Source organism: Numenius arquata, chromosome W, assembly GCF_964106895.1.
Source record: "Numenius arquata chromosome W, bNumArq3.hap1.1, whole genome shotgun sequence".
NCBI classification, from domain to species: Eukaryota; Metazoa; Chordata; class Aves; order Charadriiformes; family Scolopacidae; genus Numenius; species Numenius arquata.
The window spans coordinates 30,368,091-30,394,413 of record NC_133615.1 but is presented as its reverse complement, the minus strand read 5'-3'; the positions used below and the strand labels follow the sequence as shown (position 1 = coordinate 30,394,413).

Here is a 26,323-nt window from a genome sequence, read left to right as displayed (position 1 = left end):
ACAATATAGGAGTCAAAAGTTGTTTTAAAGGAGGGCTTTGGGATGGTGTTCTAAGAACTGTGCCAATTTTAAGACAAAGTCCCAACGTGCAAATCATAAAGCAAGACAACTTTGGGTCACTGTATTAAGAGGTTTGGGGACTCAAATAACTCTTCCCTAGTAGCGTTTTGCAACTGGATGCTAAGAAGTGCTTCTGAGAAGCAGAGTGCATGAACTCGGGCTCAGTTTCACGGTAATACATTTACACAGTTGCAGGCCTGTTGCCTGACCTGGCTGTGTATGCAGACTCCTGGTCTCCTTTGCAAATGCTAATGTGGATGCTCTATTTTGAAACATTCATCACACTTGTAGGTATTATAAACTGGAAAGAAATCAGAGCACCATGGAAGAAGGAACCATTATTTAAAATCTTTGTTTTTCAATATATGTGAGATATTTAGTAACTGGAGCTAACAGAATATTTTTAAACTGATGGAGAAAATTGTCCATTCGTGCTAAAGGAGCAGAGGAGAATGGCAACAGTATGACTCACTGCAGCACAGTTCCTTTTCCCTTTCACCATGATTCTTATTTTCATTCTGCTTCTCTAAAGGACCATCGGGTTTTTTTACTCCAAATGATCAAATACAATGGCAGATATATAATAACTTCTAGAACAGCTTGAGCTGTGAGATGAGATCTGATACACGTGGAACTGTGGGAGGAACCAGGGATGTCTACTAAGTATGGCTCATTTCAGCTTTTCCTTTCTTTCATGGAACAGTCTGCTTTCACACAGGAATGTTTTCAGAAGGCACAGATAAACCAGGGGGAAATCAGCTAATCTTCAGCTATGTTTTTATGTAGCAACTTTGAATTTCATTATGAGCTGGATTTAGGTTTCACAGTTGCCAGAAAGCTGCATTCTCTCTGTTTTGTGATTGCTGTAGTCTATTTTTAACCTCTGAGTTGCAAATTTTGAAACAACTATACAGAAATCTGTTGCTAAGTTGTATATGTGCCTATGTGCACATATGTGAATATATGCCTGTGTACACATTACACGCATGAACTTAAGGCGAAATCTTGGAAATCATAGATATTCAAAGCCATGTGATAATTTTGTACAACAGGAAGGAAGGAAGAGGATCTCCCAGTGTGAGCCATGCAAATGATTGTTAAATCACTGCACTGTTCTGGCTTTAGCAGAAGCAATGTTTACTAGTGTTTCCATGATTACAATCTTCAGCAGAACAGCGGGCAGTGGCACAGATTCACAATCCCTTCCTCTTTCTTGAGCAACATTTTTCACTGGCATCTACAGCACACAGATTCAGCACAACTTCATTTCCCTAGAGAATTAATTTCATCCAGGAATTAGCACATGTACACAAGAGAAAGCAGAACTGCAAGCAATGTATTTGATGTGATAATACATTTAGGACCAGATACTGGTCCTAGTTATGCACCTGGAATAATGTACCCAAAGCCCGTTGAGGTCAATGGAAAAATTTCAGTCCTAAACTATGTCCTGTGGAAAACACGGTTTGGGTAATACAGATAACAATGAAATATGGTATTACTACAAAGTATAAAAAAAGCAGACTGGAAGTACATATATTAAATAAATATTTTTCTTTATCCCTAGGTGGTTGATCTGTTAATATCCATGTGTCGGTCTGCATTAGAGTCACCTAGGAAAGTTGTTATTTTTGAGCCATATCCTTCTGTAGTTGATCCTAATGATCCTCAGATGCTGGCCTTTAACCCCAGGGTAAGTAGTTATCTTTCATTATGTCATAGCTTGGTTTCAGTCATGCGTTAGATTTCAAAGCAAAGTCTTCTTCTGGAGGAGTATCTTTACTGTAAGAGATACAACTCCAGAATATAGCACAAGCGTGTGACTATTTTCAGAACTTTGTAGTTTTTTTAATTGTCTCTGAGAAGGTATTTGTGAATAAACTGTAAGTTGCATTCGAAGTTATGTTGAAGCCAAGAACTACTTTTATGGTCCACATTCTAGGTGCAAAATTTTATATTCTTAGTGTCTTTCTCTCAGTGTACACATTGTACACAAAGAGAAAGATGGCCTTTGGGAGGTGTAGACCATATAGACTGGAGGATTTCCAGTGGTTATTGCTGTCATCTCATTTTCTCTTTGCAATCCATAATGTCCTTAAACTTAATTTTATCAAATGTTGGACATAACAGTCGAGTTTTGTACAAGCATCAAATTTTGAAGTAAAGAATTGTGTTTGCACTACTTGCTCCTCAGGCTGCAAATGCTGCCTCTCAGGGAAGCCCTAGGGAAGTAAAAATGAGAACGTTGGACATCCTACATTATGATGCATTTCACTTTTTCTAAACAAAGTCTAGTTATCGGTGATCTTTCTCAGAGGAAGGGACGAGTGTGTTCTGTAGCATGTGGGAAGGAAGACTTGCTGGGAGGTGTTCGGAAAGGGGCTGATGAGAAGACAACTAGTCCGGTGGCTAGGCATGGCTGGGGTTTGAAGCAAATGAGCGAATGTGAAAAGGGGTCATGCCAGGAGTGGAGAGAGCCTCTGGGTTGGCAGGGCCCACACCACCTCCTCACAGCTTCTTGCCAGCATGGATGAGGTGAAAGCCTATGGGCAGAAGTTGGCAAGACCCAAAGATGGGGAACAATGAGGCTCCTGAAGGCGATGTGGCTTGTGGAGCTGGTTAAGCTCATCTGCTCAGATACGGTGGAGCCCTCTAGTAGCGGTTCCCAGTCAGAAGGTAGACAAGGGTCAGGGTGAGGCAGAGGGACAACTGAAGGACCTCTGAAGTTTTATAGAGCTGTTAGCAAAGTAAACACATCTGCTTATTTAGCATTTTATTTAAAATCTATTTGTTCACTGCATTATTTAACTTAATAGCATATTGTCCAAATAACTGGCAGAGCCTGTGTTTAGTTACAAATATTTGTTTAAAAAATGACCTAATTTTGTGAGTCACATTGTTGTGTGTTGGGGATTCCAGTAAAATTCAAAGAAAAACCATCATGATAATATTTTTTCAGGGAATTTTCCTGGACTATGAATGAGAGAGTCTGTGTGTAAGGTGGAAGGAAGCTATTTGTTAGAAATGTTTCAAAGGATCGGTTTGTTGAACATTCATCCTAACTTTGGCTTTATACACATTCAAGAAATGCAGGTTTTTGTAGAGCCAAAGACCAATATTCTTTTAACTTATTTGCTTATTTTATGCTACATCAGAAGAAGAATTATGACCGAGTCATGAAAGCATTGGATAGTATCACTTCTATTAGAGAGATGACGCAGGTGAGTTTAAAAATCTTTACATAACTTAATCGCCATTTCTAGAACTAGAAAGATGTTTTTATTGCTTGCCTATGATGAATGAGAAAGTCAATACTATCATCTCTTTCCTATAGAGCTGTAATAATATTAAAATCATAGAATTGTCTAGGTTGGAAGGGACCTTTCAGATCATCAAGTCCAAAAATGTGTGTTAAAATGCACACATTGCAGTGTGCGCTGGCAGCCCAGAAGGCCAACCGCATCCTGGGCTGCATCAAGAGGAGTGTGGCCAGCAGGTCACGGGAGGTGATTCTACCCCTCTACTCTGCGCTCGCGAGACCCCACCTGGAATACTGTGTCCAGCTTTGGAGTCCTCAGCACAGGAAGGACATGGACCTGTTGGAATGGGTCCAGCGGAGGGCCACGAAGATGGTCAGAGGGCTGGAGCACCTCTCCTATGAAGACAGGCTGAGAGAGCTGGGTTGTTCAGCCTGGAGAAGAGAAGGCTCCGGGGAGACCTTATAACAGCCTACCAATATCTGAAGGGAGCCTACAGGAGAGCTGAAGAGGGACTCTTTGTCAGGAAGTGTAGTGATAGGACAAGGGGTAATGGTTTTAAATTGGAAGAGAAGAGATTTAGATTAGATACCAGAAAGAAATTCTTTACTGTGAGGGTGGTGAGGCACTGGAACAGGTTGCCCAGGGAGGTTGTGGATGCCCCATCCCTGGAAGTATTTAAGGCCAGGCTGGATGGGGCTTTGAGCAACCTGCTCTAGTGGAAGGTGTCCCTGCCCATGGCAGGGGGGTTGGAACTCGATGATCTTTAAGGTCCCTTCCAACTCTAACCATTTTATGATTCTATGAAAATAACAAACCTAGAGTATCCATAATGGCAGTCAAATAAAAGTGATGAAGTAGAACTCAGATCTTTTGAAGTTTAAATAAGAGATAACAGCAAAATGGGACATTGTAACGAGATGATCACCAACTGCCGCATTTCTGGAAATATCAAACTGGATCTTTTATTTCCAAAGCAGTGACAGTGTTCTGAATGATAGCTTTATTTCTGTTATAACAAAACACTTGATCAGCTAAGTATGGTTTGGGACTTGGAAGGCTGGGTCTCTTGGGATTGCTACCATACAATTTCTCAATATTCACAGACAGAATCTGATCGCCGTACTTATGTTTATTTTTACAGTTCCTTTCCCAAACAGCCCGGCTGATTATAAGTGATTGCTGAAACCTCTCCCATGTACCTTGCTTTTCCAACTGTTATATAAGAGTTTATAAATCTTATTCTGTATGTATACGTAAAGTACTTTGGGATTCTGGAATGAAGAATGAGGTGCATAGAGAGCAGTAAAATACATGGAAAATTAAAATTCATATATTTTTGTTACTTAATGTAACATCTTGTAAAATTTAAAAAAACAGGTAACCTAATATACCGTGTTTTAAAAAGAAAAATAACTACCATTTTGCTTTTTTTAACGTTAAAATAATTCTTGGACTAAAGAGTTTCAAAGGGATGCTTTGCACTGACTGAAATCAAGAAGAAAATCAAGAAGACTGAAATCAAGAAAGATTTCCAAAGGAATTGTAAGATGATACAGTATTTTACTTTACCAGTTTATACCATAAAAGAGTTAACAAATTTGAGTGAATTAACTTGGGGTATTTTGAGAGACTTAATTTTGTGAAGTTCCAGTCCAATTTCTTATTCCAAGAGCCAAACATAAATAGACATCTTCTGCTGTTCTCCGTGAGATCCCCAATGTTTGCTATAATATACTTATTTTGATGCTAATTATATGCTTATTACTTTACTCCAGGGAAAATAATTGCTATATAAATTCTTGTTTATAACTGTACAATGCTAAATGTCAGTAAAACTGTGATTTAAGACTAGTAATGAGTCCCATGTATTCGTTTTAATAGATGAACTCATGGGCAATGTAACTGTCCTGGGTCTGGCGGGGATAGGGTTAATTCTCCCCAGGACCTAGCAGGGACACAGGTATTCCATCCCTTGTGAGCCATGCCCAGGGGGTAGCAGGAGCTAGCCGGGGAAGGGGAGGGGCAGGAAGTCGGGGGGGGCGGAAGAGGAAGTCATCCCCCGGGGGAGCAGAGCGGTGTGGGGGGGGGGTGTGTCCCGGGTGCGGTCGGCAAGCGGTGGTATCGTACTCATGGTTGTATATTCCTCTGTCGGTGTTATTATTGTTGTTGTTTCTTGCTCCCCTTGCTGTTCTGTTAAATTGCCTTTGTCTCAACCCACGAGTTTTTGCCTTTTTCTTCCGATTCTCCCCTCACGGCCGCGCTGGCGGGGGGAGGGCCCCATCTGAGCGAGCGGCTGCCACGTGGTCCTTTGTTGCTGTCTAAGGCTAAAACCACGACAGTCCTTTTGACGCCCAACGTGGGGCACTCGGAGGGTTGAGATAAAGACAGATCTGACCAGAGCGTGTTAAAAGGAATTTGTTATATGTATTTATTGTATTATTTGCTGGCCACAATGTTGCTTTGTTTGTTTTCATGGCTGTGTTATGTAAACTCTTACATGCTCTATGTACTCCCCATGATGATGTTTATCACTTCTGGGAGAGGGATCAGGATTATAATTTTGCTGTCCTGTGTGATATCAACTTATGATATGATAGCATCGCTGTTCAGATGGTTATGTTGGGGTGTTTATTTGGCACTGTTTTCCTGCCCATATCTTGGGGAATTTATTAATAATCACACTCAGTCTATGGGGGAAGCAGGGGAGGATACTTTCCCGGGCTCTTTCACCTCCCTTTTCTCTTTCGTGCTGAGTACGCCAGTTTTTGAGAATTTTGAATACTCTTGGGACATGCAAACCAGCTTGGTCCTATTGCTAGGTCTCCTGAATGTTTTTCAGTTTTTGTTTAGGGTTAAGCAACTATTTAAGACTACCACCCCGAGATCTGCCCTGAGGCTGGAGAGTCATGGGTGGCATGGCATGTGGGAGAACATGGGCAGGTATCTAGAGAGTTTTTCACCTCCAATGGTCTGGGATTTCACCCCCGAACAATTACAGAACCCTGATAAAATGATAGAATATTTGAAAGGAAAATGCTGTGGCTATTCCAGAGAGGCACAACTCACCGCATTGTGCTGGGCCCTGGCCAGAATCTACCAAGCATTGCTCAATGTTGCACAGCATCCTCAGGAGGAAGAGATGGAAACCAGGCCGACAGGCAGTGTGGCTGCTGCCACCCCTGCGACAGACACTGCGGCTGCTCCAGCACCTGCAGCAGGCGCGGTGGCTACTCCAACCCCAGTGGCAGGCACTGCAAATGAACCAGAAAACCAACCTGTGCCCGTATCAGTTGCCCCTATCCAGAAGGAGAAATACACCAAGAAATCAGTTCGCTCAGCGAAGGATGACGATGATCCAGGGTTGTCACGAGAACAAGAGGAAGAGGCAGAACCAGAGATAATCACTCGATCCCTGTCCCTGAGCGAGCTGCGGGACATGTGAAAAGATTTCAGCCGACTTCCAGGTGAGCACATTGTCACCTGGCTGCTCCGGTGCTGGGATAACGGAGCCAGTAGCTTGGAATTGGAGGGTAGGGAAGCCAGGCAGCTGGGATCTCTGTCTAGAGAGGGGGGCATTGACAAGGCAATTGGGAAAAGGACACAAGCTCTCAGCCTCTGGAGGCGACTCCTGTCAGGCGTGAGGGAAAGGTACCCCTTCAGTGAAGATGTTGTATGTCATCCGAGCAAGTGGACCACGATGGAAAGAGGTATCCAGTACCTGAGAGACTTAGCCATGCGGGAGACGATTTATCATGACCTGGACAATGCACAGTTTCCCACAGATCCTGATGAGATCCAATGCACAAGGTCCATGTGGCGGAAGTTTGTACAGAGCGCCCCATCGTCATATGCCAACTCATTAGCAGTGATGGAATGGAAAGGCGAAGAGGGAACAACGGTGGATGAGGTGGCTGCCCGACTTTGGCAATATGAAGAAAATCTCTCTTCTCCCCTCGTCTCAGCTGTGGAGAAACTGTCCCGGAAGGTCCAGCAACTTGAAGAGAATATGTCCTCCCCACCTGTACGAGCCAGTATCTCAGCTGTTAGGAACAGACGTTTCTCCACTCAAGACAGAGAATACAGGGAGTACACCCCACGAAGCACCCAGTGGTTCTGCCTGCGTGACCACGGAGAGGACATGAGGAAGTGGGATGGACAACCTACTTCGATCCTACGGGCACGGGTACAGGAATTGCAAGGAAGAACAACCACAAAAGGGGATCTCCCCAGGAAAAGTGCCACCCCACTTTTCAATGTGCAGTTCCCCAGACAGAATAGAAGGCCTGAGCCTACTTCTGATCCCCTTGAAGGAACTTCCAAATCATTTCTGCAAGAAGTGAGTAACGGATACTATGACCAATATTAGAGGGGCCCTGCCTCCAGCCAGGTGGGGGAAAGGGACAACCGGGTTTATTGGACAGTGTGGATTCGATGGCCTGGCACATCAGAGCCACAGGAGTATAGAGCTTTAGTGGACACAGGTGCACAGTGTACCCTAATACCATCAAGCTATAGAGGGACAGAACCCATTTGTATTTCTGGAGTGACAGGGGGATCCCTAGAGTTGACCGTACTGGAAGATGAAGTGACCCTAACAGGGAATGAGTGGCAAAAGCATCCCATTGTGACTGGTCCAGATGCTCCATGCATCCTTGGTATAGATTATCTCAGGAGAGGGTATTTTAAGGACCCAAAAGGGTACCGGTGGGCTTTTGGCATAGCTGCCTTGGAGGCGGAAGAAGTTAAACAGTTCTCTACAGAATCACAGAATCACAGAATCACAGAATCTTAGTGGTTGGAAGGGACCTTTGAGATCATCGAGTCCAACCACATTAAAAAAAAAAAAAAAAAAAAAAAAAAAAACAAAACACAAAAACACACAAACAAACAAAAAAACACAACACAAAACCAAACAAACAACAACACCCCCACAAAAAAAAAAAAAAAAAAAAAAAAAAAAAAAAAAAGCAAGCAGCATCCATCAACTAAACCCCACACACAACACCCCACCACAAACCAACAATCCCGGGCACTAGAGCATGCCCTGAAGAGCCACGTCTACACATTTCTTAAATACCTCCAGGGATGGTGACTCCACCACCTCCCTGGGCAGGCTGTTCCAGTGCTTGACCACTCTCTCAGTAAAGTAATTCTTCCTAATATCTAATCTAAACCTCCCCTGCCGCAACTTCAGACCATTTCCTCTGGTCCTGTCGTTATTCCCTTGGGAGAAGAGGCCAACCCCCGCCTCTCTACAGTTTCCTTTCAGGTAGTTGTAGAGGGCAATGAGGTCTCCCCTCAGCCTCCTCTTCTCCAAACTAAACATGCCCAGTTCCCTCAGCCTCTCCTCATAGGACTTGTTCTCCAGACCCCTCACCAGCTTGGTGGCTCTCCTCTGGACACGCTCCAGCACTTCAATGTCTTTCCTGTAGTGAGGGGCCCAAAACTGAACACAGTACTCGAGGTGAGGCCTCACCAGTGCCGAGTACAGAGGCACGATGACTTCCCTGCTCCTGCTGGCCACGCTATTCCTGATACAGGCCAGGATGCCGTTGGCCTTCTTGGCTGCCTGGGCACACTGCTGGCTCATGTTAAGCCGGCTGTCCACTAACACTCCCAGGTCCTTTTCTGCCAGGCAGCTTTCCAGCCACTCTTCCCCAAGCCTGTAGCATTGCCTGGGGTTGTTGTGGCCGAAATGCAGAACCCGGCACTTGGCCTTATTAAACCTCATCCCATTGGCCTTGGCCCATTGGTCCAACCTGTCCAGGTCCCTCTGTAGAGCCTGCCGACCCTCAAGCAGATCAACACTCCCACCTAGTTTGGTGTCATCCGCAAACTTACTGAGGGTGCACTCAATCCCCTTATCTAGATCATCAATGAAGATATTGAACAAGACTGGCCCCAAAACTGAGCCCTGAGGGACACCACTGATGACCGGCCGCCAACCAGATTTTGCTCCATTAATCACAACTCGCTGAGCACGGCCATCCAGCCAGTTTTTTATCCAGCGGAGGGTACACTTGTCTATGCCATGATTCTCCAGTTTCTCCAGGAGAATGCCGTGAGGGACGGTGTCAAAGGCCTTACCAAAGTCCAGGTAGACAACGTCCACAGCCTTCCCCTCATCGAGAAAGCGGGTCACATGGTCATAGAAAGAGATCAAGTTGGTCAGGCAGGACCTCCCTCTCATAAACCCATGCTGGCTGGCCCTGATCCCTTGGCTGCCCTGCACATGCCTTGAGAGCTCACTCAGGATGATCCTCTCCATGATCTTTCCCGGTACCGAGGTCAGGCTGACAGGCCTGTAGTTTCCAGGATCCTCCTTCCGGCCCTTCTTGTAGATGGGCGTCACATTGGCCACCCTCCAGTCATCTGGCACCTCTCCTGTTGACCAGGATTGTTGATAAATAATGGAGAGAGGCTTGGTGAGCTCTCCTGCCAGCTCCCTGAGAACCTTTGGGTGAATGCCATCCGGCCCCATAGACTTATGCGTGTCCAGGTGCATAAGCAAATCATTAACTATGATTAACTATCATTAACTAGGCAACTACCTTGCCTGGTCTCTCAGAGGATCCTTTTGTTGTGGGGCTGTTGAGCGTCGAAGAACAACAGGTGCCGATCGCTACCACAACAGTTCATCGGTGGCAATATCGAACTAACCGAGATTCTCTGATCCCCATCCATAAGCTGATTCGTCAACTAGAGATTCAAGGAGTGATCAGCGAGACTCGCTCGCCCTTTAACAGTCCCATATGGCCAGTGCAGAAATCTAATGGAGAGTGGAGGCTAACTGTGGACTATCGTGGCCTGAATGAAGTCACACCACTGCTGAGTGCTGCCGTGCCGGACATGTTAGAACTTCAATACGAACTGGAGTCCAAGGCAGCCAAGTGGTATGCCACAACTGATATCGCTAATGCATTCTTCTCAATCCCTCTGGCAGAAGAGTGCAGGTCACAGTTTACTTTCACTTGGAGAGGTGTCCAGTACACCTGGAACCGACTGCCCCAGGGGTGGAAACATAGCCCCACCATTTGCCATGGACTGATCCAGACTGCACTGGAACAGGGTGAAGCTCCGGAACATCTCCAGTACATTGACGACATCATCGTATGGGGCAACACAGCAGAAGAAGTTTTTGAGAAGGGGAATAAACTAATTCCAATCCTTCTGAAAGCCGGTTTTGCCATAAGACGAAGTAAGGTCAAGGGACCTGCACAGGAGATCCAGTTTTTAGGAGTAAAATGGCAAGATGGATGCCGTCAGATCCCAATGGACATGATCAATAAAATCGCAGCTATGTCTCCACCAACTAGTAAAAAGGAAGCACAAGCTTTCCTGGGCATTGTGGGTTTTTGGAGGATGCATATCCCAGATTACAGTCTGATTGTGAGCCCTCTGTATCAAGTAACCCGGAAGAAGAACGATTTTAAAGGGAATCCTGAGCAGCGACAAGCTTTTGAACAAATTAAACAGGAAATAGTCCATGCAGTAGCTCTGGGGCCAGTCCGGGCAGGACAAGATGTTAAAAACATGCTCTACACCGCAGCTGGGGAGAACGGCCCTACTTGGAGCCTCTGGCAGAAAGCGCCAGGGGAGACATGCGGTCGACCTCTAGGGTTTTGGAGTCGGGGATACAGAGGATCCGAAGCCCGCTATACTCCAACAGAAAAGGAGATGCTGGCAGCATACGAAGGGGTTCGAGCTGCTTCGGAAGTGGTTGGTACGGAAGCACAGCTCCTCTTGGCACCTCGGCTGCTGGTGCTGGGTTGGATGTTCAAAGAAAGGGTCCCTGCCACACATCATGCAACGGATGCTACATGAAGTAAGTGGATTGCAGGTGATTATGGACTGGCCAGAAAGCAAGGATTTTGGAATGTCACCGGAGGAGGAGGTGATGCGTGCAGAAGAGGCTCCACCGTATAATAAACTACCAGAAAATGAGAAGAGATATGCCCTGTTCACTGATGGGTCCTGCCGGATTGTGGGAAAGCATAGAAAGTGGAAGGCTGCCGTGTGGAGTCCTACAAGACAAGTTGCAGAAGCCGCTGAAGGACAAGGTGAATCAAGCCAGTTTGCAGAGGTGAAAGCAATTCAGCTGGCTTTGGACATTGCCGAGTGGGAAAAATGGCCAGTACTTTCTCTCTACACCGATTCATGGATGGTGGCAAATGCCTTGTGGGGGGGGTTACGGCAGTGGAAGCAGAGCAATTGGCAGCGCAGAGGCAAACCCATCTGGGCTGCTGAATTGTGGCAAGATATCGCTGCCTGGGTAGAGAATCTGGTTGTGAAAGTACGTCATGTAGATGCCCATGTACCCAAGAGCCGGGCCGCTGAGGAACATCTGAACAACCAGCAGGTGGATCGGGCTGCTAAGATTGAAGTGGCCGAGGTGGATCTGGACTGGCAACATAAGGGTGAATTATTCATAGCTCGATGGGCCCATGACTCCTCAGGCCATCAAGGAAGAGACGCTACATATAGATGGGCTCGTGACCGAGGGGTGGATTTGACCATGGACACTATTGCACAGGTCATCCATGAATGTGAGACGCGCTGCAATCAAGCAAGCCAAGCAATTAAAGCCTCTTTGGTATGGAGGACGATGGCTGAAATATCAATATGGGGAGGCCTGGCAGATCGATTACATCACACTCCCACAAACCCGTCAAGGCAAGCACCATGTGCTCACAATGGTGGAAGCAACCACTGGATGGTTGGAAACATATCCTGTGCCCCATGCCACCGCCCGGAACACCATCCTGGGCCTTGAAAAACAAGTCCTGTGGCGACATGGCACCCCAGAGAGAATTGAGTCGGACAACAGGACTCATTTCCGAAACAGCCTCATTGACACCTGGTCCAAAGAGCATGGTATTGAATGAGTCTATCACATCCCTTATCATGCACCAGCCTCTGGGAAGATAGAACGGTGCAATGGACTGTTAAAAACTGCACTGAGAGCAATGGGTGGTGGCACTTTAAAACATTGGGATACATATTTAGCAAAGGCTACCTGGCTAGTTAACACCAGGGGGTCTACCAATCGAACTGGCCCTGCCCAATCAAAACCTCCACGTACTGTGGAGGGAGATAAAGTCCCCGTAGTGCACATGAAGAATATGTTAGGGAAGACAGTCTGGGTTAGTCCTGCCTCAGGCAAAGGCAAACCCGTCCATGGGATTGCCTTTGCTCAAGGACCTGGGTGCACTTGGTGGGTGATGCAGAAGGATGGGGAAGTTCGATGTGTACCACACGGGGACCTGATTTTGGGCGAGAATAGCCAGTGAATGAAACTGTATGATGTTAATTGCTAAATGACCCTGCCACTGTACATCTCATTTCTGTAACTGCTATTGGTTGTACTATAATAAGAATCACCCAAACTAATGACAAATGGACTCTGATGAAAAACCAAGTGCAGCAGTGAAGGGATCAGAACTGACCTCAGCAGCTGGCGTCCAGCAACTTAATTGAGATCGACATCTTCAACCCATGGACCATGGACATGAGCCGCACCGGATACATCAGCCACAAGCCCCAAGAATGCAGCATGAGACAGTCCAGCCCCACACACACCATCTTGCATGCCCTGAGAGACTGTTCTAACAGATGGAGCCCAAAGTCATGGATTAAATGAACTCAATGGGCATTTTAGAGTGATGGCCCACAGACTAAGGACATTATACCTGTATGGAGATATACATATGTGTGTATTTATATATGTCAGGGGAAACTGATAGTATTTAATTGGAAACTGTAGGATCTGGGCATGGCATGAAATGGTATGGAATAAGGGGTGGATGATGTCCTGGGTCTGGCAGGGATAGGGTTAATTCTCCCCAGGACCTAGCAGGGACACAGGTATTCCATCCCTTGTGAGCCATGCCCAGGGGGTAGCAGGAGCTAGCCGGGGAAGGGGAGGGGCAGGAAGTCGGGGGGGGGCAGAAGAGGAAGTCATCCCCCGGGGGAGCAGAGCGGTCGGGGGTGGGGGGGGCGCGTCCCGGGTGCCATGTGTATATTCCTCTGTCGGTGTTATTATTGTTGTTGTTTCTTGCTCCCCTTGCTGTTCTGTTAAATTGCCTTTGTCTCAACCCACGAGTTTTTGCCTTTTTCTTCTGATTCTCCCCTCCCGGCCGCACTGGCGGTGGGGGCCCGATCTGAGCGAGCGGCTGCCACGTGGTCCTTTGTTGCTGTCTAAGGCTAAAACCACGACAGTAACATATAAAATGTAACCTTATGATTTCAACTAGAAATAAAGAATGTAATTACTCTTTTCTAGGCACCTTACTTGGAAATAAAGAAGCAGATGGATAAACAAGACCCGCTTGCACATCCTCTTCTACAATGGTATGAAATTGACTGACAGGAGATGAAAATTATTAAAGTACCAAGTTGAATGAATAATCACTTCACCCGTTTAATTTGGTATAAACTCACCCTAAGAATTAATGACAGAGTTAACATTTGCAACTGCATTTGTTTCTGGACCTCATCTGGGCCCTCTGAAAACACTGGAAAGACTCCAGCTTATTTGTATCGCCTCAGATCTGATTTGTAGTCCAGATAGGACCTTCCATCTGATAGGTTTAAAGGACTGCAGCTGGGTGCTTTGTGGTGGCCATTCATAATGCATGCTTAAGAAGAAAAGTTTTGTTTGTTTACCATGTCTAATACATCTGTTTCTTATTTTAGGGTTATTTCTAGCAATAGATCACATATTGTGAAGCTACCGGTGAATAGAGTAAGTGACTGTGGATTCTTTATTATTTTCTTGTTTCTCATGGCTCGTATTAGCATTTTAGGTGGGAGTCTCCTGTCCAAATGTGTCTACGTTCAAATTAATCACATAGGCTCCATTAATAGGTAGACAAGGGCAGAGCGACTGACGTCATTTACCTGGACTTATGCAAAGCATTTGACACTGTCCCGCACGACATCCTGGTCTCAAAATTGGAAACTCATGGATTCGATGGATGGACCACTCGGTGGATAAGGAACTGGCTGGATGGCCGCATCCAAAGGGTTACAATCAATGGCTCAATGTCCAGGTGGCGGCCAGTAACGAGTGGTGTTCCGCAGGGGTTGGTACTGGGACCAGTACTATTTAACATCTTTGTCGGAGACATGGACAGTGGGATAGAGTGCACCCTCAGCAAGTTTGCTGATGACACCAAGCTCGGTGGCGCAGTTGACACGCTGGAGGGAAGGGATGCCATCCAGAGGGACCTAGACAGGCTGGAGAGGTGGGCTCGTGCAAATTGCATGAAGTTCAACCAAGCCAAGTGCAGGGTCCTGCACCTGGGACGTGGCAACCCCAGGCACAAATACAAGTTGGGTGGAGAATGGCTGGAGAGCAGCCCCGAGGAGAAGGACTTGGGAGTGCTTATGGATGAGAAGCTCAACATGAGCAGGCAGTGTGCACTGGCAGCCCAGAGAGCCAACCGTGTCCTGGGCTGCATCAGGAGAAGTGTGGCCAGCAGGTCACGGGAGGTGATTCTGCCCCTCTACTCTGCGCTCGTGAGACCCCTCCTGGAGTACTGTGTCCAGCTTTGGAGTCCTCAACACAGAAAGGACATGGACCTGTTGGAATGGGTCCAGCGGAGGGCCACGAGGATGATCAGAGGGATGGAGCACCTCTCCTATGAGGACAGACTGAGAGAGCTGGGGTTGTTCAGCCTGGAGAAGAGAAGGCTCCGGGGAGACCTTATAACAGCCTATCAATACCTGAAGGGAGCCTACAGAAGAGCTGAAGAGGGACTCTTTGTCAGGAAGAGTGGTGACAGGACAAGGGGCAATGGTTTTAAATTGGAAGAGAAGAGATTTAGATTAGATATAAGGAAGAAATTCTTTACAGTGAGGGTGGTGAGGCACTGGAACAGGTTGCCCAGGGAAGTTGTGGGTGCCCCATCCCTGGAAGTGTTCAAGGCCAGGCTGGATGGGGCTTTGAGCAACCTGCTCTAGTGAGAGGTGTCCCTGCCCATGGCAGGGGGGTTGGAACTAGATGATCTTTAAGGTCCTTTCCAACTCTAGCCATTCTATGATTCTATGATTCTATGATAATAGACGGGAGAGAAATAGGCAGTTTCAGGTCATGACTCATAGAATCATGTTGTGAATTCTATTTAAATCATGTTGTGAACCATCTAAAATAGGTCAAAGGAATAATGCTCAGAAAAAGCCTATTTGAGGTGAGTAGCTCAAATGCGTCTACCTTGTAGTCATCTGAGATTGGGTGAGATATATATATTCACTATTTGTTTTGTTACCATATAGAATATTAGATACAGAACTGTACAAAAAGCGGTGCACACAAACATGATGTACCAGGAGATCCACATATGAATACACTGTAAAAAGAATATAGCTCTAGAATTTGAGAGGGATGGTGCTGAGATTTATTTCTGAGTATGTGCGCTTCTGATCCTCTGATTAAGGGCATAGTAATCTGCAGCCTTTCAAATCTGAATCTTACAGAATCACAGAATCTTCATGGTTGGAAGGGACCTTTGAGATCATCGAGTCCAACCACAAAAAAAAAAAAAACAAACACAAAAAAACCCACAAAACAAAACAAAAAAACAACCACAAACAGACACAAACCAACAATCTCGAGCACTAGAGCATGCCCTGAAGTGCCATGTCTACACTTAATCTTAATCCAAAACCAGCTCTGATCAGAATACTATGATGAAATTGTTCAATTTAATAACTTTACTAGAGCCATATTAGGCTGAAATATGTTTCAGAAACTTCCATATGTTTCATAAACTGAAGGACATTTTTATTGTTTGATTTCAGGTAAAAACTATGGTAATGAGACCAATTTCAACCTAGTTCATGTAGTTAGTTAGATGCGTTCATATATTGTGTGAAACAGCATGGTATTTTAAGAACTACCATTATGGAAATATAATGCTTTTGTGTTAATCAACTTCTTTTCACTTGTACACTGTTATATTTTACAGCAACTGAAGTTTATGCACACTCCCCACCAGTTCCTACTTCTCAGCAGTCCACCAGCCAAAGAATCCAATTTTCGAGCTGCTAAAAATCTCTATGGAAGTACCTTTGCATTTCAGTGAGTACATATATTCATATTAATCAAAGGTTAGCAAAATGCCATGCTATTTTTTTTCTTCTTGCCATTTGAGGTTTACAGCTGAAAATATATTGTTTTAAAGGATTACTGATTCATTTTGTATTTCACACTGTATTTAACACATTCTCTTTCACTTTTACAGTGGTTCACACATTGAAAATTGGCATTCCATCCTAAGGAATGGCTTAGTTGTTGCTTCCAATACGAGGCTGCAGGTAAATAGTAGACTAAATAGACTTCAGCTAACCTATGCATGTTTGATTGCATATTAAGCTTAGGTGAGTTTTTAAGGGATGCGGTTCTGGTAGTCTTATAGGTGGCAAAAAGGAGTGATTTTAAATACCCTCATGTTTCCTGGAAAAGGTACTTTTCTGAAGCAATTAAAATGAAATAATGTGTCTGCTAAAATCACTAAAAAAATCCCATCAGTGGAATCAGTGTTTCAATTTTACATTGCACAGCAGCACCTCCAGGAGACTTAGCTCGGTACTGCTTGAAAGCAGTCTCAGGGATTAAAATTTAGAGCTACATAAACTGTGTCTATGTTATAGGATCCAAGAGCATCCTAAATTTACAGAAGCTGGATTTACAGCATCTTCTTTTCTCCTCTGGTTTCCTTGGGAAAGGAATATGAATGTACTGGCCAGGAGGGAGCTATTGCAAACTTCAGTTTGGTTTCTCAGACTGAATCATCAGGAGACCATTATTGCAGAGCAAAGTAGGCAGTACCAGAGGGACTAGGGAGATGTAATTCAGAGTATTTTAGCATCAGGATTTTGACAACTCTTTCCCCAGAGCTGAGTCCATGATAACTTGGAGGAGGATCCTGGGGTGCTGACTAGGTATCAGGGAACAGGAAACACTGAAAAAAGGGAATGGAAATCTCTGCTGTTCCTCTTAGTGGTTTGGGTGTTTTTATTAGCATCTTTGTAAGATACTTTCCCAAGAAAGCAGGATTTACACACCAAAATTCACCAAAGTAAAACCCTTGGTTCATGCATACTTTTTGTTCAGGGTTGAGATACTGGGAAAAGGAGGAAACAGTAAAGCCCGTTTTATACAAGTCATGATTTTTAAATCTCTCACACAACTAGGGCATATTCTGAGCTCAGTTTATTCTGCTTACCCCAGTACCAACCAGTCAGGAAAAAATATCTACTCACCAAGGAACCTATACAACATTGTAGGATCTGGAGGAGTGAGAGCATGATTGCACATTCCTATGGGAGCTCTGTCACATTGCAGAGATGATGTAAATGTCATTGTGTCAGAGGAAAGCAATATGGGTGAGCATGACTCTGAAGCCCAGTGGTCATATCTACCTCAGTAGGAGATACTCTGGGTTCTCGTTTGTGTGCCAACAACTACTTTGTGTGTTTTCTTTAAAGATTTCCACATAAAGCAGTCAGTCCCCAGAGGAGAAGTGAAACCCATACTTCCCTCTTTGTAGACAAGAAAATTACCACAGCGCTAATAAAAAGTGCTCAGTTTTGTTGCTTAGGCCAAGCTCCATGACATGGAGCAGAGATGTTGGTGAAGTCTTCCCTTGCCTCTCTTCTTTTCAGACAGCTGATAGCTTTGTGGCTAAAGCTCAGTCCTGCAGTGATGGGATATATATGTCCGAATTGGCTCAGACAAAAGCTTGATTGAACCCATTTCTCCAGTACTCAGGCAGAACTAGTGACTGAATTTTTCTATGGCATATGAGCAGTGTTAGCACCATCTCATCATTTCTTACCTTAAAGAAAATAAAAGCAGTTGTTGATGATGATTCACAAAGACTGGCTTAGGCCGTGGTTCCTGCCAAGGTTTTGATGTGAGACATGCCGAGCTTGCTCAGCCTTGTTAAAGCTAAGGTGTATTTGGCCATCTACAGGAACACCCTCTGTAAGCATCCTACATGGTAATGTTAGATTTAAAAACAGAAAATGCAATTTTATATATAAATCTGATGTAAAATTATCTTTGGGCATTTGGACATGGTTTCCAGAATATACAGTATCTTAGATGTATATTCACAGCATGATTTTTTTAAAGACTTCTTTGAACACCATTTATTACCAGAAAATAAATTAGTGCAGTGGGGCAGGTGCTTATCTACATTAGGACCTGTGCCTATCATTATTATTTTGTCCAGATAACCAAATTAATGTTAAACAATCACTCCGCTCTTTTTCAGCTCCATGGTGCAATGTTTGGAAGTGGAATCTACCTTAGTCCATTGTCAAGCATATCATTTGGTTACTCAGGTAGTTGGAGAAATATAGGGGGGTATCTTAGTCTACTGCTTTTCTTACCAGTTTCACTGTTTACAACACTGTAGTCAATTTTATCTTTTTAGGCCAAGATTTAATTTATTTAAAAAAGAGAAAATCTAAGTTCCCTTATTAATTACCTGACCTCATTTTCCAAGGTACTGGGTACCTTGACACTGTGCTTGAAGTAAATAGTAGCTAATGCTGGATGCTGTGTGTAATGGAGCAGGTGTTTAAGAATATTCTCAAGTACTGCCATGTCAGGGTTACATAGAAAGCACAGGACAGTGTGTTTATTTTAGCATGAGAAGGGGAGTGAACATAATTTGTTCCACTAATAAATCCAAAAGTCAGTGATGCAGAGTTTTCCATGTAAGAATAAGATCATAAATAAAAGACAATAGAAACATGATACACCAATATGTATATTAAGAAACTTTCATAGAAATTTTAAATTACAGTGACTTTTTCCTTCAGTTATGTTGTATTTACCATTTCATAGAATCATAGAATGGTTAGAGTTGGAAGGGTTCATCTAGTTCCATCCCCCCGTGCCACAGGCAGGGATACCTGCCACTAGACCAGGTTGCTCAAAGCCCCATCCAGACTGGCCTTGGACACTTCCAGGGCCTCCACAACTTCTCTGGGCAACCTGTTCCAGTGTCTCACCACCCTCACAGTAAAGAATTTCTTCCTATTATCTAATCTAAATCTACCCTCTTTCAGTTTAAAACCATTGCCCCTTGTCCTATCACTACACTCCCTGATAAAGGGTCCCTCCCCATCTTTCCTGTAGGTACTCCTTTAGGTACTGGAAGGCTGCTATAAGATCTCCCTGGAGCCTTCTCTTCTCTAGGCTAAAAAGTCCCAACTCTCAGCCTGTCCTCATAGGGGAGGTGCTCCAGCCCTCTGACCATCTTCGTGGCCCTCTGACCATCTTCTTGGCCCTCTGGATTTGCTTAAGCAGGTCCATGTGTTTCTTATGCTGGGGTCCCCAGAGCTGAACACAGTACTCCAGGTGGGGTCTCACCAGAATGGAGTAGAGGGGCAGAATCACCTCCCTCGACCTGCTGGCCACGCTACTTTTGATGTAGACCAGGATGCAATTTGCTTTCTGGGCTGCCAGCGCACATTGCCAGCTCATATTCAGTTTTTCATCCACTAATACCCCCAAGTCCTTCTCCTCAGGGCTGCTCTCAATCCACTCATCGCCCAGCCTGTATCCATATTTGGGATTGCCCCGACCCACGTGCAGGACCTTATACTTGGCCTGGTTGAACTTCATGAGGTTTGCACGGGCCTACCTCTCAAGTCTGTCCAGGTCCCTCTGGATGGCATCCCTTCCCTCCTGCATGTCGACCGCATTACACAGCTTGGTGTCGTCGGCCAACTTGCTGAGGGTGCACTCAATCCCACTGTACGTGTCCCCAACAAAAGATGTTAAATAATACCGGTTCCAGTACTGACCCCTGACGAACACCACTCGTCACTGGTCTCCACTGGGACATCAAGCTTTTGACCGCAACTCTTTAAGTGTGACCATCCAGCCAATTACTTATCCACTGAGTGGTCCATCCATCAAATCCATGTCTCCCCATTTCCTCACATATAAAAGTGTTGGTATAGTTGAATGTGAGTTTGTGTGCATGTAGATAAATTTAATTCTGAGAGTTTTAGTTATGCTTTCTTATTTTCAGTATTTTTAGGTAATGTCACGATTCATTTTAAGAACTCAGCATTTTTTACTAGTATTTATTGAATTTCATATCAGTAATCTCTAAATGCACTTTTAGCTTTTCAGAGATTACACAAGTATGGAAGCTCTTTAGGACTCACTAAAAGTGCAGGTTGCAGTATCATTATCTAACAAAAAAAAATGCCCTTCTTTTTGGACAATGTTGTGTTGTCAGCTTCAATGTGTTTTTTCTCATCTCTACCTTTTGTGGTCCCTTCCATCCATTCTCCTCCAGAAAGGAGGCCTGTATTCCTATGAAGTATATAATACTGGCCAATAAAAACCACAGAGGAGTCCTACACTCCCTATTACTTCAAAGACTTAAACTTCTCCATAATTCAGTCTGTGTTTGCAAACTGCTAAGAAATATGGGATACTAGAAAAGTAAGGAAGCCTGTAGTAGCAATTTTATATAAAACAACATGAGGAATATAAGAGAGATGTAAGGCACAAATGTAGGTGTTTAGATTTCTGAGATGGAAATTGGATCAAAGGTGGTTGACAAATAATTTAATACTTTTACCTGTAGATAAATTAATTAAACCAAGGTAGACTTTAAAACTACCTTTAAATAAATTAACTACTCCTAAAAAATATTTAGACTTTTAATAAGTCTAAATAAAGTGTTAAAGATTAATATCTAAAGTTCTTTCTCTCATGATTTTACTACCCCACCCACTGTGTTACTTCAACACAAATAGGGTCAGTTAAGACATACTGACATGCAACTCTGTTAAGCAACCACCTAAGAGCATTCCTGAGCTGAATTCAGTGGCATTTAAGCTCATGTTTATCTGCTTTTGCACCTGCTTAATGCTAATTTGACTTTCCTAAGGTCTTTCCAACACATCTGCATGTGTTGGTAATTTGCAGGATTAAATCAAAATATCCTATGATAAAGTTAACTAGCTTTTTGACTGCCATGTAAAGGACTATGATTCCCACTGTGCTACCTGTTTCATTCTCCATGCTTAACTTTGTTTATGAAGGTATTTATGTGCCAGGGTATCTTATATGATTTTAATATTCCTAGGGATGAACAAGAAGCAGCAGAAGGTGTCAGCTAAAGATGAACAATCTTCAGGCAGTAAGGGCAGTAATACATCACAGGTATAGTACATCAACCATCTCTGGAAGATTTATGGGTTTATGTTTGGGAACTTGATACCTGAAAATAAGGCTAACAGTTTTATTTTATTGAATGAAATCAACAACTTCAGAGACTGCAACCATCAAATACAGCCCACCTGCTTTTAGTAACAGAGTATACTGCAGGCCCCTGTGTCCTTCTTTTCCAAGTAGTAGTATTTGGAAGAGAAAGAAAACAAAATACAGATTGCATTATGACCCTTAGCAAGCCCTTGCTGTCCGAGTTCTAGACTTATAGAAGAACAATGCAAAAGGAATTGAGAGTGGTTATTGCTGAAAAAATAGTAGCATTTCATTGATAGCAAGTCAGTTTTTCTTTTTCACAGTTTTAACATATTAACCCATTATAATTCTGCTTTATCTAAAGCAAACTCATAGCATTTATGTGTAGGGCTAAATTTTGAGAAAGAAATCTTGCATCTGTCTCTATAGATAACATGTAAAAATTAGAGAATAATTTGGCTTTGGAGGGAGATTGGTATGTAACAGCAGAAGCCCTCAGAAATGAGAAGGCCGGTAAAATATCAGGGTAGCGGACAAAGAATCGATGATCAAATTCACCTTGTAATTATGTTTTTTCCATTATCAATTTGTTTGTCAGTAACACTGATATTTCTAATATTATTAATTGTGTAATAATTAGGAACTTTTCTTTCTGGATAAAGGAGTTCAAATCCCTCCTACGATAATCCAATAAAATAATATAAATGTTTTTAGAAATTCTATTACATTTAGAAATACAACAGAAATGTTTTAGAAAGACTGTCTCTATCTTTGTTCATTAATAAACCACTGAAAATAGCAGCCCTCTCCTTTGTTACTTTTTCACTCAGTTTGTCTTACTGCACTAATTAAGTTTTCCCATGTTTTTACATCTCAGTCACAGAAGAAAAGACAACAGTCACAATTTTTGCAAAGCCGTAACTTAAAATGCATAGCCTTATGTGAAGGTAAGCTGAAAGCCCTTGAAAAACTGTTTTATTCATAGACACAGTGTTACTGAGTGTTACTGAGACCTTTAGTTCCAGTGTTGGTTGTTTTTAGGTAAGAGACTACTGGTAGGTGTACAAGTACTTGCTTAATAGCTGACCATTATATTTCAGTTCAGAACGCTTCCCTCTTCAAACAAAACCTGTAACACATGCTGAATTTTCATGAAATAGTCATATGCGTATAGCGACTGATCATCTGGTCTTTCAAATGTGATCATATTCCTAAGCCATCAATATAACCCAAGTCATGGTCTTCATTTGAAATAGTGACTTCTTGCAAGCTCTTGACAAATACATTAAACACCTACAAGTCAGAAAAAACAGCTTTCCTATTGAATTTCCAAATAATTTTTCACTTCTCAGGCAAATATACTGTTTGCCTGGTAACCAGTCTGTTCTCTTTGATGGCTTCAGAAATTTTGTGAAGTTAAAATCCAGTTCATATGTGTATGGTCATTCTTGAAAGACTTGGCTATTCTTTTAATAACTAATGAAACCTCAGCAGTTTTTGAGAACAATGAATTATGAAATTTGAATTAGAATTGTACCAGTAATTGATAATTAGCCTCATTGGCCAAACAAAAAGAAACTATATTAAACTCAGTTTGCCCTCCATTTTGAGCATTTGTTTATTTTTAAAAGTAAAAATTCAGACAGACAGTAGAAAATGTTATTTCAGAAAGGAAGCTTTAAGCTATATATGCTGCTTTTTAATACAAATATTTTTGAGAATGTTCAAGTGAAATGCTTAATATGATTAAGGAGATGTCAGTCAACATGAAAATGCAATTTGATCTGTACAGAAAAATACATAAATTTGGTTCTAAAACTTTCAGAAGATATGAAATGAATCTAGGGTTTACTAGAATTTACTTCTCCTTTAATGCTTGAAGTTTCTAAATATAAATTACATCTTTCCCAAGGACTTCTTTTTCATCTATGTCATTCTTTCCTCGCATTTATTAATGGATTATGGATCTTATAAAGGTGAATTTTAAATATTTGGTAAAATAGAGCAGGCTGGACAGGAACGCATCCTGGCAGTAATATGTATTTATTCATGGTAGTGTTTAAATGCATTAAGAGAAATCTTTTCAAATTCAGATTAATAGTAAAGATTCTACCTAGCAATAAAAAGGTTTCTTTCCTGTGTTGTCCTAATTCTGCCTGTAAATAACCTATCATCAAATACATTGCTGTTTTCTAAACATTGAGCAAGTTTTGGCAAGCTTTGTGATCCCCTTGAGTCATAATTGCTATGCTAATTTTTTAAAAAATATTTGGTAGTATTGCAAATCCCAAATTTGTGGTATCTCAGTTTCAGGCTTTATCTTTCACATCTTATTTTTAGCTAGGCCATCATCAAACATAGATATCTCTGTTCCAAAGGCTGATTAGTTGACTCAGCCCTATGGCCATTTAGAATCAGTTTTTAATAAATATACTTTTTCATTTTTCATTCCAATCAAGAACTGGCTCCCATACATCTGTGTTTTCTGGAATTTTGGAAACAAGAATCAAGTTCATCTCCCTGTTTGTACTAGCAGCCAACTCAGAGTCTATGCCATGCCACAGACATGCATTGAAAAACTACACGTTCCCAGAAGGCTATTTAAAGTGTTTTAAAAAGCAAATCTTTTAAAGAAATATTTACCAGACATTTTTTCATCACTATGAAATTTATTCTTTCCCTGATAGTGATAACTTCATCCGATCTGCACAAACATGGAGAGATATGGGTAGTTCCCAATACGGATCACGTGTGTACAAGATTTTTCTTTGTGTGAGTACAGAGCTTCTTTTAACATTCAACATCTGTCCATTCTAGGCCTTTTCCCCCATGTTCCCTCCAATAGTTGTAAATGAAGTAGATAAAAGATGCTTCTTCCTAATTCTCTAAAGTATCACTTCATTTTTTATTTATCTCTGTACTTACTTTTGTTAGGAAATGTATGTATAAGTTAGTGACAAAAGTTTAGTACATGTTTAGTTATAGAATAAATGAATGGAGAGTTACTGATTTTTCCCACTCTATAGCATTACCGCATGTTACAGTAAGTCTGTCCATGTATCGTAAAATTTCTCTTCGGGTGTATGTTTTAAAGCTGAGGAATTCATTAAAGGCTTCCTGTCTATGATGTGAGCATTTCTCCTCTCACCTATGATTTGTAATTATATATCAGCATAGATTTCAGCCCTGCAAAGAGAGTCATGCAGACCAGTGGAGGAGCATACTGACTTCAGACTGACCAGCACTGGGAGTTTCAGTGATCAGGATTGCTTTATCCATGCAAACCCTTTATGTAGGAGAGTTCTCATAAGGAGAAAAACCCTGAGGTTGTCGCGGTGTCACCACTAAGCCCACTTGTGACAGGAGTTTGGGTACCACAGGCATTGCAGTACATTGTGCGTGCTTTGGAACCGGCCTCACATAAGGTGGTCTGGGAGCAGCTGCAGAAACAGCCCTTTCCTTTATACCTCCAGCAAGAGGGAAGCTGCTAAGGTGCCTTTGTGGGCCAGGTGACAACAGAAGTCCCCTTTGGATCCTAGTGGGTTATTAAACCTCAGGGTTTCAATGACAATGGCAGTCCTACCACCCTTCACTCTCTATAGAGTTTAGGATCTGCATATAACAGTGAAGCACAGCAGAGCATTTTAATAGGAAACGTAAACATAAAGAATAAACACTCTTGATTATTGAATGAAACAGAATTTTGGACATTTTTAGGTAGTTTTTTATTAAACTAATTTGATTTTATTTTCTGCACTCTTTTTTTTTTTTAGTTATGAAGATGGTCAAGTGGGTGATACAAGTATAAATACACAGGAACCAGGCATTCATAAAGAGATTCTTCGAGTCATTGGCAATCAAACTGCTACTGGTTAAAAGGACCACTCTTATTTAATTGATGTGATTTGGAAGCCTTCCTCGGTTTCAGAGTTGGATTTTGAACTGAAGAAGATGCAAAAAAATAATTTATTATTATTATTCTAAGCAAATTAACCCTTTGAATACTTACTGTTTTCTTACTTAGTATTTCTTATCTATCAAAATACCTGAGATGGTATGAATTAGCAACTGTAGGGGTGCAAAGTCTATTAATATACTACAACTAATAATAATTAAACAGGCATTTTGGTTGCTCACAATAAACAGACTTTAAAAAGGAGTTTTATGCTTATATTTTTATATTAAACTTCAATTGGAGGTTTTAGTACTGTACACTGGTATTTTAAATTTAGAATAACTTAATTATAAGCAAGAGAGATTTTATAGCAGAGCACCTGTATTATGCAGGATACTTTGCAATAAATAAAATATTCTGTATTTAAAGACAATAAAAAGTTGTATGGAACATGTCAAATTAAAGAGACTGGTTACCTGCAGCTTTCTTTGATTATTTTACACAGATGCAGCTAGGATTTAGAGTCAAAGGTTAAAACGAGAATAATTTTTTTATTTAATGAGTGAAACAAAGCTAAAACTAATGACTCGTTATACGTTTAGTTTTCTTTATCTTCTCTGGAAACACCGTCTTATCCATTAAGTAGCTCAGTTGTATTTTTTAATTATACAAGTCTAGCAAACCCCTGGAAATCTTGAAGTTGTTAACTTCAGATTTACAAATTTGCTTTTTATTTACTAGATTTTACAGTTTCTTTAGATCAACAAGGTTCTTTAATGTTTTCATCTTAACATCAGTGAGACTGCTCTGTGGTTAAATTTAGCCACATATTTAAAAGTACCTGCTGAATTAGGGCTTTTACAT

The 26,323-nt window shown here is 42.4% G+C and overlaps 1 protein-coding gene across 2 annotated transcripts in view; it reads left to right on the top strand.

Annotated features, from left to right (window-relative positions):
* The window catches only part of LOC141476562 (protein mono-ADP-ribosyltransferase PARP8), a 188,167-nt gene extending 162,247 nt beyond the window's left edge, over positions 1-25,920 (top strand). Inside the window, exons 16-26 of one of the 2 annotated variants that reach the window (XM_074165254.1) lie at positions 1,628-1,753; positions 3,216-3,281; positions 13,603-13,670; positions 14,016-14,064; positions 16,289-16,401; positions 16,565-16,637; positions 18,602-18,671; positions 21,446-21,522; positions 22,442-22,511; positions 24,252-24,336; positions 25,338-25,920. In XM_074165254.1, the coding sequence (XP_074021355.1) occupies positions 1,628-1,753; positions 3,216-3,281; positions 13,603-13,670; positions 14,016-14,064; positions 16,289-16,401; positions 16,565-16,637; positions 18,602-18,671; positions 21,446-21,522; positions 22,442-22,511; positions 24,252-24,336; positions 25,338-25,440 (900 nt within the window). In that variant the 3' untranslated portion in view covers positions 25,441-25,920. The remainder of the gene's footprint in view (positions 1-1,627; positions 1,754-3,215; positions 3,282-13,602; positions 13,671-14,015; positions 14,065-16,288; positions 16,402-16,564; positions 16,638-18,601; positions 18,672-21,445; positions 21,523-22,441; positions 22,512-24,251; positions 24,337-25,337) is intronic. The other variant, XM_074165253.1, reaches the window with a different exon arrangement.
* Positions 25,921-26,323: the final 403 nt, after the last annotated feature.